This window comes from Haliaeetus leucocephalus, unplaced genomic scaffold, assembly GCF_000737465.1.
Source record: "Haliaeetus leucocephalus isolate CR32 unplaced genomic scaffold, Haliaeetus_leucocephalus-4.0 Scaffold184, whole genome shotgun sequence".
Classification (NCBI taxonomy): domain Eukaryota; kingdom Metazoa; phylum Chordata; class Aves; order Accipitriformes; family Accipitridae; genus Haliaeetus; species Haliaeetus leucocephalus.
In genome coordinates, this window is record NW_010972620.1 from 11,886,157 (window position 1) to 11,898,492 (window position 12,336).

General features: G+C 35.8%; 1 protein-coding gene across 1 annotated transcript in view; it reads left to right on the forward strand.

The window, feature by feature from the left end:
• Positions 1–12,336, forward strand: part of GPR123 (G protein-coupled receptor 123) — a 49,933-nt gene that overhangs the window by 16,815 nt on the left and 20,782 nt on the right. Inside the window, exon 5 of the mRNA XM_010564900.1 lies at positions 2,671–2,816. Within this exon, the coding sequence (XP_010563202.1) occupies positions 2,671–2,816 (146 nt within the window). The remainder of the gene's footprint in view (positions 1–2,670; positions 2,817–12,336) is intronic.

The following is a 12,336-nucleotide window of genomic DNA, read 5'->3' on the forward strand; positions in this document are numbered from 1 at the left end:
TACAAAAGTTCTGGTTATAGTGAAAATAGTTTTAAGTGTACACCTGGGTATTTAATTTATGTCTATTTATTGGCCTTTTAAGCTTTACAGAGGCACAAATCCAGTAACAAGATATACACAGATAAATTTGTACCCTGGACCTTTGTTGCATAAACCTAAGGTTTAAATTTGCCAACAGAGTTAAGTGAGAGTTTACTGAACAAAACTATCTTTGTCCTGTTTCCCTTTCTGTTGAGCTTTGTCTTCCCCTTCCATGTCATGTGTTGGTATCTTGTGTATTTCTAGGATAGGGCTCAGATGTCTTCCTAGCTTAAGAGAGCTAGGAAGAGGTGGTCCCACTGAAGGGGACAAAAGAGCATGCAGCCACAGCCCCTAAGTGCAACAGTGAGGAAAATGCATCTCCATGCACAACTGATGTCAGTGTGGAGATATGGGGAAGGAAGAGGCAGAGAGCAAAGCCCACCACTTTGAAACACTGAATTTTCAAGATGAGGTGTGACAAACATTTCTTTACCGATTATTATTAGTGAATGAATAAGAGCAAAATTCTAGTCCAGAAAGCATATTTTGTGATGGGAAGTGAGAAACAAAATCATTGTGACACAGAGCAAAGGGTATGCTTTCCTCTGGAATTTAGCATAACAGCCCAGTACACCCTTCCAAATTCCACATTTTTGTTGTGTTATATATGTTTTATCTCCAGATTGTCACCATTGTCCTTCAAATCTGTCAGTCATGAGGAGGTCCTGTATCATCAGGATATATCCTCTTTTCCTTTAAGCAAGAAATGCAAATTGATTTTTTTTTTTTTGAGACAGAGAGAAAGAGGCATATTATTGAAGAGTTAGAACAGAAGATGATAACACTTCTGTCTCTTGTCCATGTTTGTTTGATTTGTCCATGTATCACAAGGAACTAAGTTGCTGAAGTATCAGCACACTGTGAAGAAAAGTAACGTGACTAAGGTGTGGCATAGCAATGATGTTTTCAGTTCAGTTGCCTCCTTAAAATTTCAATAAAATTGTTTTATTGGACTATTTTTAGGAATCTCATTCTTCACTTAAGTGGCTAATTATGCTGTATATATGGCCATATATGTTGCCAAATTTCACATGTAGGTGCCTTCTCACATGGAATTCATCCCTGCTGTTCATATTCTTATAGACTCTTTGGCACATTTGCATAGAATAATTACAGAATATATAGTAGCAGTGCTATAGTGGAATGAGAAAGAGGTTATGAACCGAATCCCTAGAATTTTTCCAGTTCTTTCTCATGGTTCCCACCTCCTTTTTCTTTCCCTTTCTTCTCACCCTCTTCTTCCTTCTGCCTTACTCTTTCACTCCCCCCTTAGCTCATGGTCATATTCACTGAGTCCCTACAGAAATGCTGCAAGCTGCATATGAACTAAGTCCAGACAGCACTAGCCACTGAACTGGCAACGTCTGCCAGCTGATGGTACAAAGTTGTCTCATTCTCTTATTTTTGCTTCTTTTACCTCAAGCGACAACAGCTATGAAGGCTTTATATTCCCTTCTCTAATCTGTCAGACAAGTCCCAGAGAAAATTACAAAGGGTTTTCTGTTGATGGTATTTGCTGCTATCTTCAAGTTTTGTGCTATATTACTAAATATAAACAAATTTCATGGAGTTTTTTCCTTTACCCATCAATTATTTTAAGTTGAGCAAAAATGAACACTGGTTCAAATAAAACATTATAATAGATTTGTGTTAGCTTTATTCAGCAATTCTCTGTATTCCTTAAACATTTATATGCTTTCCAATTATAGCAATATTTTACTTCTCACTGCAAAATGTCAGGTTATTGCTTCAAAGGTAACCTCATTTTATATAATCAGATGGAGACTTAGCTGATGTAATAAAGCACTGGAGATTGGATAAAATTCCAATTACTGTTTCCATAGTAATGAATAACAATTACTAACATAACAAGGAAGTTCGTATTTTAGAGGTGTTTGTACTTTATTTTACTTTCAGTGATAAACAAAACGGTTTCTTGGGGACAAAATGATAATAACACTATTGAGAGTTTGTATCTCCTTTTAAGGGAGGATGCCAAGATCTGTCATTTAATTTTAAAAAATGTATAGCCAAGTTTATAAGTTCCTTAAAATATGTCTGAAAATAATCTGGTTTTAGGCAAATAGCACTGATCCCATTACAAGAAGTCAACCTTGGCTATATGCAGCTGAGAGGGAACTACAGCAGGATATTCCTGAAAAATGAAAGGAAATAGTAGCATAATAGCAAGCAAAAATACTGACCTCTCATTCATTTTTAAATTGCATTGTCATGATAAGCTAACGAGGCTTGCAATACAAACTAACCTTTGCATCACTTTAAATCCAGGTGTAAATAGTTGTCATTAATCAGATTCTTAGAAAACAAATGTCTTTACAGTTTTGGTTTTGTAACATACCTTCTGGTATCACAGATATTATCTATGATAGATTAAATAACTGATTCTATCTGCTTTTTAGAAGTGTATTCCCTGGTGAGAAATAACCAGAGAGAAAGACAAAATTAATGCACTTACAAATTAAGTTAAAAAAACCTGTTTGCTTGTACAGTTATGCAGTAAGATTCTTCTAAAACTCTTGTTTTACTGATCCATTTACTGACTTGTTTAACCGTCCACTCTTTTCTTAGGTTGGTATAGTTCTACATTATTCTACACTCTCTACTATGCTATGGATTGGAGTAACTGCCAGGAATATTTATAAGCAAGTCACAAAAAAACCTCAGCCATGCCAAAACAGTGACCAATCATCTTATCCAAAGCAACCACTACTCAGGTATGGAATATTAGCTGTATTTATTTTTTTTATGTATTCCTAAAACACAGAAATTTTAAACAACCTCTCACTTTTATTTCTGTATTCTTTACTTTTTACAGACTATAAATAGGATCCATAAAGAACTGAGTCACTTTGGTGTATGTAAAAATTTGAATATTTATTGTACGCTAATAGTTAACTCTACTCGGGAGATGGAAATATGCAGAACTGGTATTGGCTAGGTTCAGATACCTTTATCTGAACAGGAGCAATTCAAATGTTTCTGTTGGTTTCTTATGGAGGAAAAAAAACTGGCTTGCTTCTGGGTTAAGGCATTATTTAATCATCAGAAACTACGCTACGATGACTCTCCCTTTACCCTTATCTATTCTGCTGTAAATCTTGCCCACACTTGTATTGATTGCCTCGTAACCTGATAGCAACCTTCCTCATTCCACATCGGAGATCTAATGCTATTACAGGAGCAACTGAAAGTCTGGACTTCCCATCAGCTTCCTAGATCGAGCAGACTAACTAACCTGTCTCTGACAGCATGGCAGGTGTAATGCAGTAAGAATTTTAACAAGATGCCTAAGAGATGCTGAAACTTCAAGCCAAAATAGTCAGCCTGCACAGAAAAAAAACCCAACTTATCACAAACTAGGATTGACAACCAAAGGCATGAGAAGATGGATTCATCTTTTTTCACTTTAGCTGTCAAAAAGTTAGGTATTAGCCAAAGTTATCTAGTGTCCCCGTATAGATTTTGGAGGGACACTGTGACAGAGAGGAACTTCCAGAGGAAAATTCCTCCCATCTGTCTTGGATGTTTGTGTGAGGACAGGTTGAATTGTCTTATGGAGGTGCCTCTCTTTCCCCACAGATCATGGAAAAACTTGAATGGTCAATTCAGACTAAAGACCTCAGTTTTATAGTGAAAGACAGAAAATACGAATTCTATTTTTTATGGCTTTACTGTGAAAAAAATCAGATTAGTGTATTCTTTTAAACAGACTTAGCTTATATTATTTTGAACACAAAATGTTTATTAAGTAACTTTTATAGATGGCTGCGTGAGGTTGTCACAACTTGTTAAAAGTCTGTAGGAAGATGAATTGTGTTTTGCTCTCTGATTCTGCTGAGTGAAATCTTTATTACCACAATTAGTTTTCTGCTTTTTAAAACATTTTCTTTCTCGAGATGAAATTGATTAAAGTTAACATAAAATTTGTATAGTGAAGAGCCATATTGAACATTAGGTGTAAAGAGGAGGATTTACTTTCACTTAGAGTGCCTGACTTTGCTAATCCATGATTTACTATACCATTCTTCACAGATGAGAATTTCACTCTTTCAGTTACTAGCTCATGGCAAAATTTTCAAATGCTGCAGTGTGGCTATTAAGGTAGAAAATTATTACAGGTTAAATAGACCCAGCATAGTGTATGTTCTTCAAATTCAAATCTTGTTTGAGTTGGAAAACAATAGACAGGTTACAGAAAACATTACTCTAACTAGAATCTTTGTTGTACCAGTCACGTTGAGGTTCTCAGACAGTGAAAATAAACAGTAGGTAATTTAAGTTTAGTAATAGAAATTATAAACCTCCTTTTAGCTGTGAGAGAACATGAGTGTTATTGTTTAATAGCTAAGTACAATGATTCTAAGTTATTTTTCTCACTCAGGGCACCATATGTCCTAGAGACACAGGCACTGAAATGTCTAATATGATTTCATAATGGTTAGTACTAGATTCAAAGTAGTAAGGATCAATTTCATTTCATGTAGAAAATGGGCATAGTATATGGAAAATGAAAAAATTGCTTTACGCAAGAAAATGCCAAACTCATAATTAGTAATTCTTGTTCTTTTAGAATGATAATGATCATTTTTATGGGCATTTTAACTTTCCTGGTTTTAATAAAATTAAAATCAGAATTATTCTGTATCATAATATTTCCATAAAATCCATTTAAGATGCTTATATTTCAGTGTAATCATTTATAAGAAATGTTTTAACTAGATGGTCTTCTTCTATCTATAAGCTGATGCAAGCCTTTATACATACTGTGCCTCAGGTACATGAGAGAGAACATTGCAGTTTGTCCAGGTCTGGGTTTGGGTGAGGGAGTGTTAATTTTTGTCTCCATTTGACACCAGTAGATAGCTAAATTATATAAAGTTTGTTCAAATGGAGATTGAGTTAAGCTTTTTTGTATGTCAGGACCACCAGTGCTAGGAAGCATATAATACAGTCTGCAAGACACTTTTAAATGAGAGGTAGTTTGTCAGTAATCCCTGTTGATAGACCTAGTTTGACTTGTGTTCAGGTTTTGTTGAACACAAATACATGAATGTGCTTGGCAAGAGCTGTACACTTTGCTGTTCTCCTTCAGTCTTTTCTGGTAATGGATGTATATGATAGGCTGGGTTTCCAGTACACATATGAGTGTTTTTGTATTCCTTGTATATGTACTTGCTGTATGAGACGTATGGATATCTTTCATGAGGCAGTAAGTGGGGCTACTGCCGAAAATCAATACACAAATCTATGACGTGGAATTTACCAAAAAATGATAAAAATTCTCTCACCACATTTTTTTCAGGAGCTTGATCTGCTCTAGAAGTAGCTGAAATATAGTGAAAATAAATACCAAAATATCTAAAAGGAGACCCTACCTGTCAGTAGAAAAGGACATTTGCATGTAACATTTGCTTCAGTTTCTCTGCCTGCTATTTGCATGTTCATCTGCAGAAGTAAAACAAATGAGGTACACTTGATCTTTTCCTCCCAGCTTTCCTTGAGCTGTGGCAGGATGTATCCTATTACATAAAACTGGTTTTCTGTGTTCTAGATACAACGATCAAACTTGAAATCTTTTTGCAGCGTAATTTTACTGAAACTTGTTCTTCATGGTGATGCGATTTTGAATATTGCCTCTTTTTATACATTAATCATTTATTATATGATACATCATGTATGTTAAACATTATACACTATATATATTTTATTATATATATTATACAGGGTGTATTATCTGTTAATTATAGAGTTAAAGCTCTTGGGGCCTATCACTTTGGCTGGAACCAACTGTAACAATTCTGGCATTTTTCACTAAATGTGCCTGGATGCTAGTTAGGTGGATCAAATTAATGCATCATTGAATTTTGTGTATTGAAATGCTGAACCCTAGCACTTCAATAGATAATGAAATTACTTCCTGTAAAATATACTCTCTGGTATTCTTAATAGAAATAAATAATTCTATATGTTCATCCTCCATGGGATTTTGTTAAACCTGGCAGAGTTTGACTTCTGATTCATCTGAAGTCAGATTTTGCCAGCAAAGACAAAGGGGCATGCAAGATTCAGCTATTACTTGCAATGTACAAAACTTATCAGCCCAAGCTGAGGCACGGGTAGTATTAGTTTTTATACCTGATATGTGCGTGCTTATTTCATGTGATGCTCTGTGCACATACAGATTAGACAGGAGCACAGACCAAGCAGAAAATATTTCTGAAAGATATTCTGTTAAAATCATTCCTTTCCAGAAAGACAGAAAAAAAACCTAGGCTACTATCGTTTTTAATAAGATAATTACTGAGCACAATTGCACTTTAAACATTTAAAATAAAATTAAATAAGCTGCCAGCTGAGCCAGAGATTGGTGTTAAGGAGACAGATAATTAAGTTACCTTTTATCTCAGGGTTAACTACAAATACGTCTCCTAATTTCCTCCATCCTCTTTTATTCAACGAACATCTTGCAAGATAAATAATATGGCAAACTTCAGATTACAGAAAGTCCAATATGCTATATCTGTCATGAAAAAACATCAATGTGCATACATAAGGCTGCAGAATCAACTGCAAAGTGGATAACAGGTGATGTCACTGTCTCTGCTAAACTTCATCTTGTTTATTATTTAATATATCTTGATAAGTTTTTTAAAAGGTTCTTACTAAAATTTTGGGGCTTCTAGGAAAAGTACCTCATGCAGTGCCTTAGAAAAACTGTATATCTAGCTGTAGTAGCAATTTAGGAATGGATTGTGTGTCCTTCCCTTTGTATTCAAAGTACTAGGCTTAGTACTATGGCTATTAAAAATGAACATAGAGAATTTTGGGAAGATCATAACTCAGGCTAATTAAATCAGTTTTCAGCAGCACACTCAGAGCACCTACAGTTAATATCACTGACTTCAATTCCATTCTCTTATTGTTTTCAACTTCAAATAATTTTAAAAGTTAAGAATCATTTTTAGAATGAGAAAGCCGTTTGCATATTTCATATGTTTTTAAATGTCTTAACTGTTTATAGAAACTGTCCTTTAACTTGCACAGAGAACAGACCTAGAAATAGTAGGTGAGAACTGAAGTGGTTCAGTTGAACTGTAATATCTGCTAACAGATGCGTACGTGCGTGTGTGTGTGTGTGTGTCTCTGCTATTCTGTATCAGATTCTATATGGGCAAGTTTCTGTACATCATCCATACACTTCCAGAGTACTGAGTGATGTCCTGGAAGCAGCAACAACAGGGGTCTTCCTTGTGGGCTATGTTTGCAGTGTAGCAATAACTAACAACCTACACCCTGATCACAGGGATGTGCAAGATGCGATAGTGCTCCACTTGCATCCTCCCCCTCTCCTGTAAAAGTGGCAGCAGCTCTTCAGTGTCATTCCCTGGCTCATTTCTCTCAGCTACCTAAACATTCCTCAGTAGTATCCAGCTAAACAGTAGCTAAGTGTCTTTGTGACACTGAAATATGTTAAATTCTTTCACTGCAAAGAGGAGAAACCATGCTAAACTTTCAAATCCAGGAAAACCCTCTCCTTTGTTTTGTGTCAACCAGTCCTTTGATGAGCAGCTCTTGTCTTGCAGTAAGGAGATTTTACAGGCTTGCATGATACCACAGGGGTCGTGGCATCTGCTTAGTGCTTGGCTCACAGTGTTAACCCTGCTTGTCTCGGGATGAACATTTGGATGCTTGATCTGAATTCTGACAAGCTGGAAACCAACTCATGGGCACAAATGGATCTATTGCTATGTACTGCTGCATTTGCCTAACTGCAGGTCTGAGGAGAGCCTAGCTGGAAGTGTTGTGACTTCCATCATAAATAGATGATGTGGCAATTTTTACGGAATAAGTTACCAATAAAGCAAGCTATTTCCTGAATTTGAGTTGCACACAACAATATTCATGATGTCATTGAAAATGGGCACATGATGATTTTGCACCACAATGGAGGTACTAAAAACACTTCAGTTATAAAGACTAAAGACTTCTTACATTTATTTTTTTAAAGAATGATTATGTCCTTTACCAGAGAAAAACCCTAGAATGAAAAGAACTAATGGTTTCTAATATTCCTGAGGTTGAAAAGGTCTTCAGGAAATGATCTTTGTTACTCTCGGGATCTAGAAAATTTTCCCTATCAGTTATAACAAGTTGGCTATAATTTATTGCAGCATAATAGCAGTGTAATGGGGGATCAAAATTTGACCATGATAACAAATTCTCTATTAAACATCAAGTTTGCCAAATATGTCATGTCATTTTCTTGGCCACGTTCTTTTCTGGATCTTGAGTGTGAATCATATGAAGTGACTGAATTTACATTCTGACAGACACAGACATTACTTGCCCCCTTGACACCAGCAGCTCTGAAATGCAGTTAAGTTCTACTGCATTTTTCATTAGCACTGGCTCTCACAAATTCATGTCTTCTAGTATCAAACAACGATTGAGAGAGAGGGAGAGAGAAAGAGGTCAGATGAAAAGAATCAATTACAGTCCATTGTTTTCTTCTTTATGGTATGCCCTTAAATATTAATTCCTCTAATCTTGATCCATGGAAGCCGATTTTTCCTTCCCACAGTGAACATACCAAACCTCTGTAAAGTTTAAATTTAGGCCTGATTATCCCAAGGGATTATCTGCCTTTTCCTTAACAACCATCTGTAGTTTGTATATGTTGAAATAAATGGGAAATGCCACAGGGCAGAATTCTTGGAAGCCCTGAGGAGATCTCTGTAGTTCAGGCTTTACTATTAGAATAGACACAGTTCTGTCTTTGGAGAGTAAGCGGAAGTGATGTCTCCCTGCGAGTAAGGTTTTCACCAGTTGCATGAACCATGGTACAGTAAGGCAACAGTCTCACTGAAAATCTACTATACCATGCTCAGGGAAGTTGGCTGTAATTTAAATACTTAGTTGCATTCTTTGCTTGGAGGACAGAATATTTTGATGTGGGCAGGGTCAGTCATCAGGAGGTTTAACTAATGTCTCTCATATCATTATCAATGCTTCTTATTTTAGTTATTGGAAGTTAAGACTAGAAAATTGTCTTTTCCAATGAATATTTTTAGATCATTTTCAAATTGTGCTGTAATTAGTTTGATTCATTATTGAATAATGAAGTTTTTGCAATCCTCATATATTCACAAGGCTGCTTGTAGCCTCAATACCCTAAGTTCCTAAAAAGAACATGGAGTGCAACAGCTGCTTTCATGCATATTATCTGCAAATCACTATTCCCATATTTCTTGTTTCAATATTTATCATATTTCCCAAGAAGGAGAAAGGCCATATTGCTGAAATAACACTTTTAAAATTTTGTATTTGATAAAAATTGAACAAAAGAGAAGCCATGTTTTCCTTCCAGCTATTGTTTTAGTTTTATTCACCAAAATAAGGCTTATATTCAACATCAAAATAACCTAGTATACTATTTTACTGGATATTAAAATAATCTAAGGATAAGAGCCATTTCAAAATTTTTGTTTAATTATAGAGCTAATCTTTTGAACAATGCTGTATTCTGAAGACAATTTTAATAACTCTGTCATTCAAAGATGACACAACACAGCTAATGATGCAGCAGTACCACTATGTCATGGTTTAACCTCAGCCAGCAACTAAGCACCACACAGCCGCTCACTTGCTCCCCCCTCCACCCAGGGGGATGGGGGAGAAGATCGGGAAAAGAAGTAAAACACGTGGGTTGAGATAAGAACAGTTTAATACAACAGGAAAGAAGAAACTAATAATGATGATAACACTAATAAAATGACAACAGTAATAATAAAAGGATTGGAATGTACAAATGATGCGCAGTGCAATTGCTCACCACCTGCTGACCGACACCCAGCCAGTCCCCGAGCGGCGATTCCCTGCCCCCACTTCCCAGTTTCTATACTGGATGTGACATCCCATGGTAGGGAATACCCTGTTGGCCAGTTTGGGTCAGGTGCCCTGGCTCTGTCCTGTGCCAACTTCTTGTGCCCCTCCAGCTTTCTCGCTGGCTGGGCAGGAGAAGCTGAAAAATCCTTGACTTCAGTCTAAACACTACTTAGCAACAACTGAAAACATCAGTGTTATCAACATTCTTCGCATACTGAACTCAAAACATAGCACTGTACCAGCTACTGGGAAGACAGTTAACCAGCTGAAACCAGGACAAGAATTATTCAATATTCTATAATAACTGCAGTACAGTACAATCACTGTGCATTTAAATTATAGCATGGCATAGGTCTTATTAGATGGTGCATCTACCAATGCATTGCCACTATTCCATAAAGTAATTTTGGCTTAAAGGTATTAGATTCAAAGAGCAAATGCTAAACAATAAAAAGTGCATGGGTTATCCTAAAACAAACTAGCAATAGAAACAAAATATATATTTTTATGCACATATATGTGTTTTTAACAATGATAGTTTTAAATGCATAATTTTCACATTTGAGAATATTTTTTCTATATTAATGAATGGAAAAATTCAAGGAAATAAAAATATATTCCTTGGACAAACAAGACTGGTGAAATCTACAGATACGCATGTTACATAAAATATGCTGGAGCATATTTAACTGTAACTGTTGTAAATTCAGCTTCAGACCTGACTCATTCTATGCATACATCCTGCCAAATATGTGTGATAATCTCTAGTTTATGCCTGTTTGGAAGGAGGGCTCAAAAGTCTTGGGAGGAAAAGTTGTATTACTGCTAAGGCTGTAAGTAGTGAAATAGTCTTCAGGAGCAAGGTGCATAAATTGTAGAGTGAAAGGCAGCTCATTGTTCAAAGCTACATCTTGTACAGCAATGCCTCAGAGTTTTGCCTTTTGCTTTTATCATCTCTTTTCCTTTTAACATAAACAGAAAAATGAATCACAGCAGCTAAGTTAATGCAGGCTGGGAAATTAAAGTTCTCTTATGTAACTTTTATAATTTTAGTATTCTGAGTAAAGGATAAGGTCTGTACTAAGAATCACTTCCAGAGTAGATAGAGCTCTCATATGTTAGATTAAAAGCCAGTCATTGACTGTTGGAGTTGGAGTAACATTTTCTGGATCAATTACTTCAAAATTTCCTACTGTGGAGTTCCTGCAATGGTTCATAAATGATAGCAGAGGGAAGCCAGGTCTTATCTGTAGAATAGGTCTTTGTACATACATGGTATTTTTCTCTGCTATTTCTACTGAACACTTTAAACTTCATGTTTTTCCATGGAAAAATTACAATTCCAGTACAGCCAAGGTATTCAGAATTTGCATTCTGAATTTCCTGACTATTGACCTTCTAATTTTTCAACCTTTGTCTTGCACTGTTATAAAGTGCTATAAGTTGTGTTTTACAGAGGCAGTTGAACAATTACCTGTGCAGAATAGCATACATTGTAAATGAGAGAAACTCAGGGGAATGATTCAAAGTATAGAAACTGAGAAGTAGAGGAGTTCAAGAGGTACAGCAGGAGATGAAATTTTGACTCAAAATAAAATAGAGAATCGGTATGAAAATGACACAAAAAAGCATCCAAAGAAATCTTTAAAGAAAACTAAGTGAAGGATGAGTCTTGAAACAAAGTGCAGACCAACATACAGACCTTGGGAGAACTGTAGAAAGTCTCAAAGAGGTCAGTCAGGCTCTAACACAGGGAAGGAGAAGTCATAAGGACATCTGAGGTGGTGATATTAGTAAAGGAAATTGAAAGGGGAGAACACCGGCCTGCGGCAAGGTAAGAGACAAGCAAACTCAAGTTAGGTAAAAAAATTATCATGTATTTTAAAAGTCCATATCTATCCTTATCTATTTTCTGTAAATTCTGTTCAAACCCTATTCCTGATATTTCTTAATGGGATAGTAAATCACCTCCCTGTTGGTGTGACACACCCCTTGAGAGGTTCCACAGTTGAAAAGGCAGGAAAGGAAAAAGAGAATATTTGTGCAGTACCATCAGAAAAATCATGATATTTCCTACACTGTTTAGAGCTTGACTTTCTGGACTCACGTGATTTTGTTTGGAAACCTCATCCTAAACTTTTTAAAGAAAGTTTCTAACTCCCTATTTGCAATGACAGTTGTAAACATGAAAAAAGAAGAAATACATGAACTCAAATCACTTGCAAGTTGTGGACCCTCACTGCTAGTTATGAGTGTTAATAACAACATTGATAAGAGGCTTAAAATGTATTAATAACAAAATTCTCTGAAGTTATTGAAGACAGGACAATAAATAATAAGCTTAAGTTG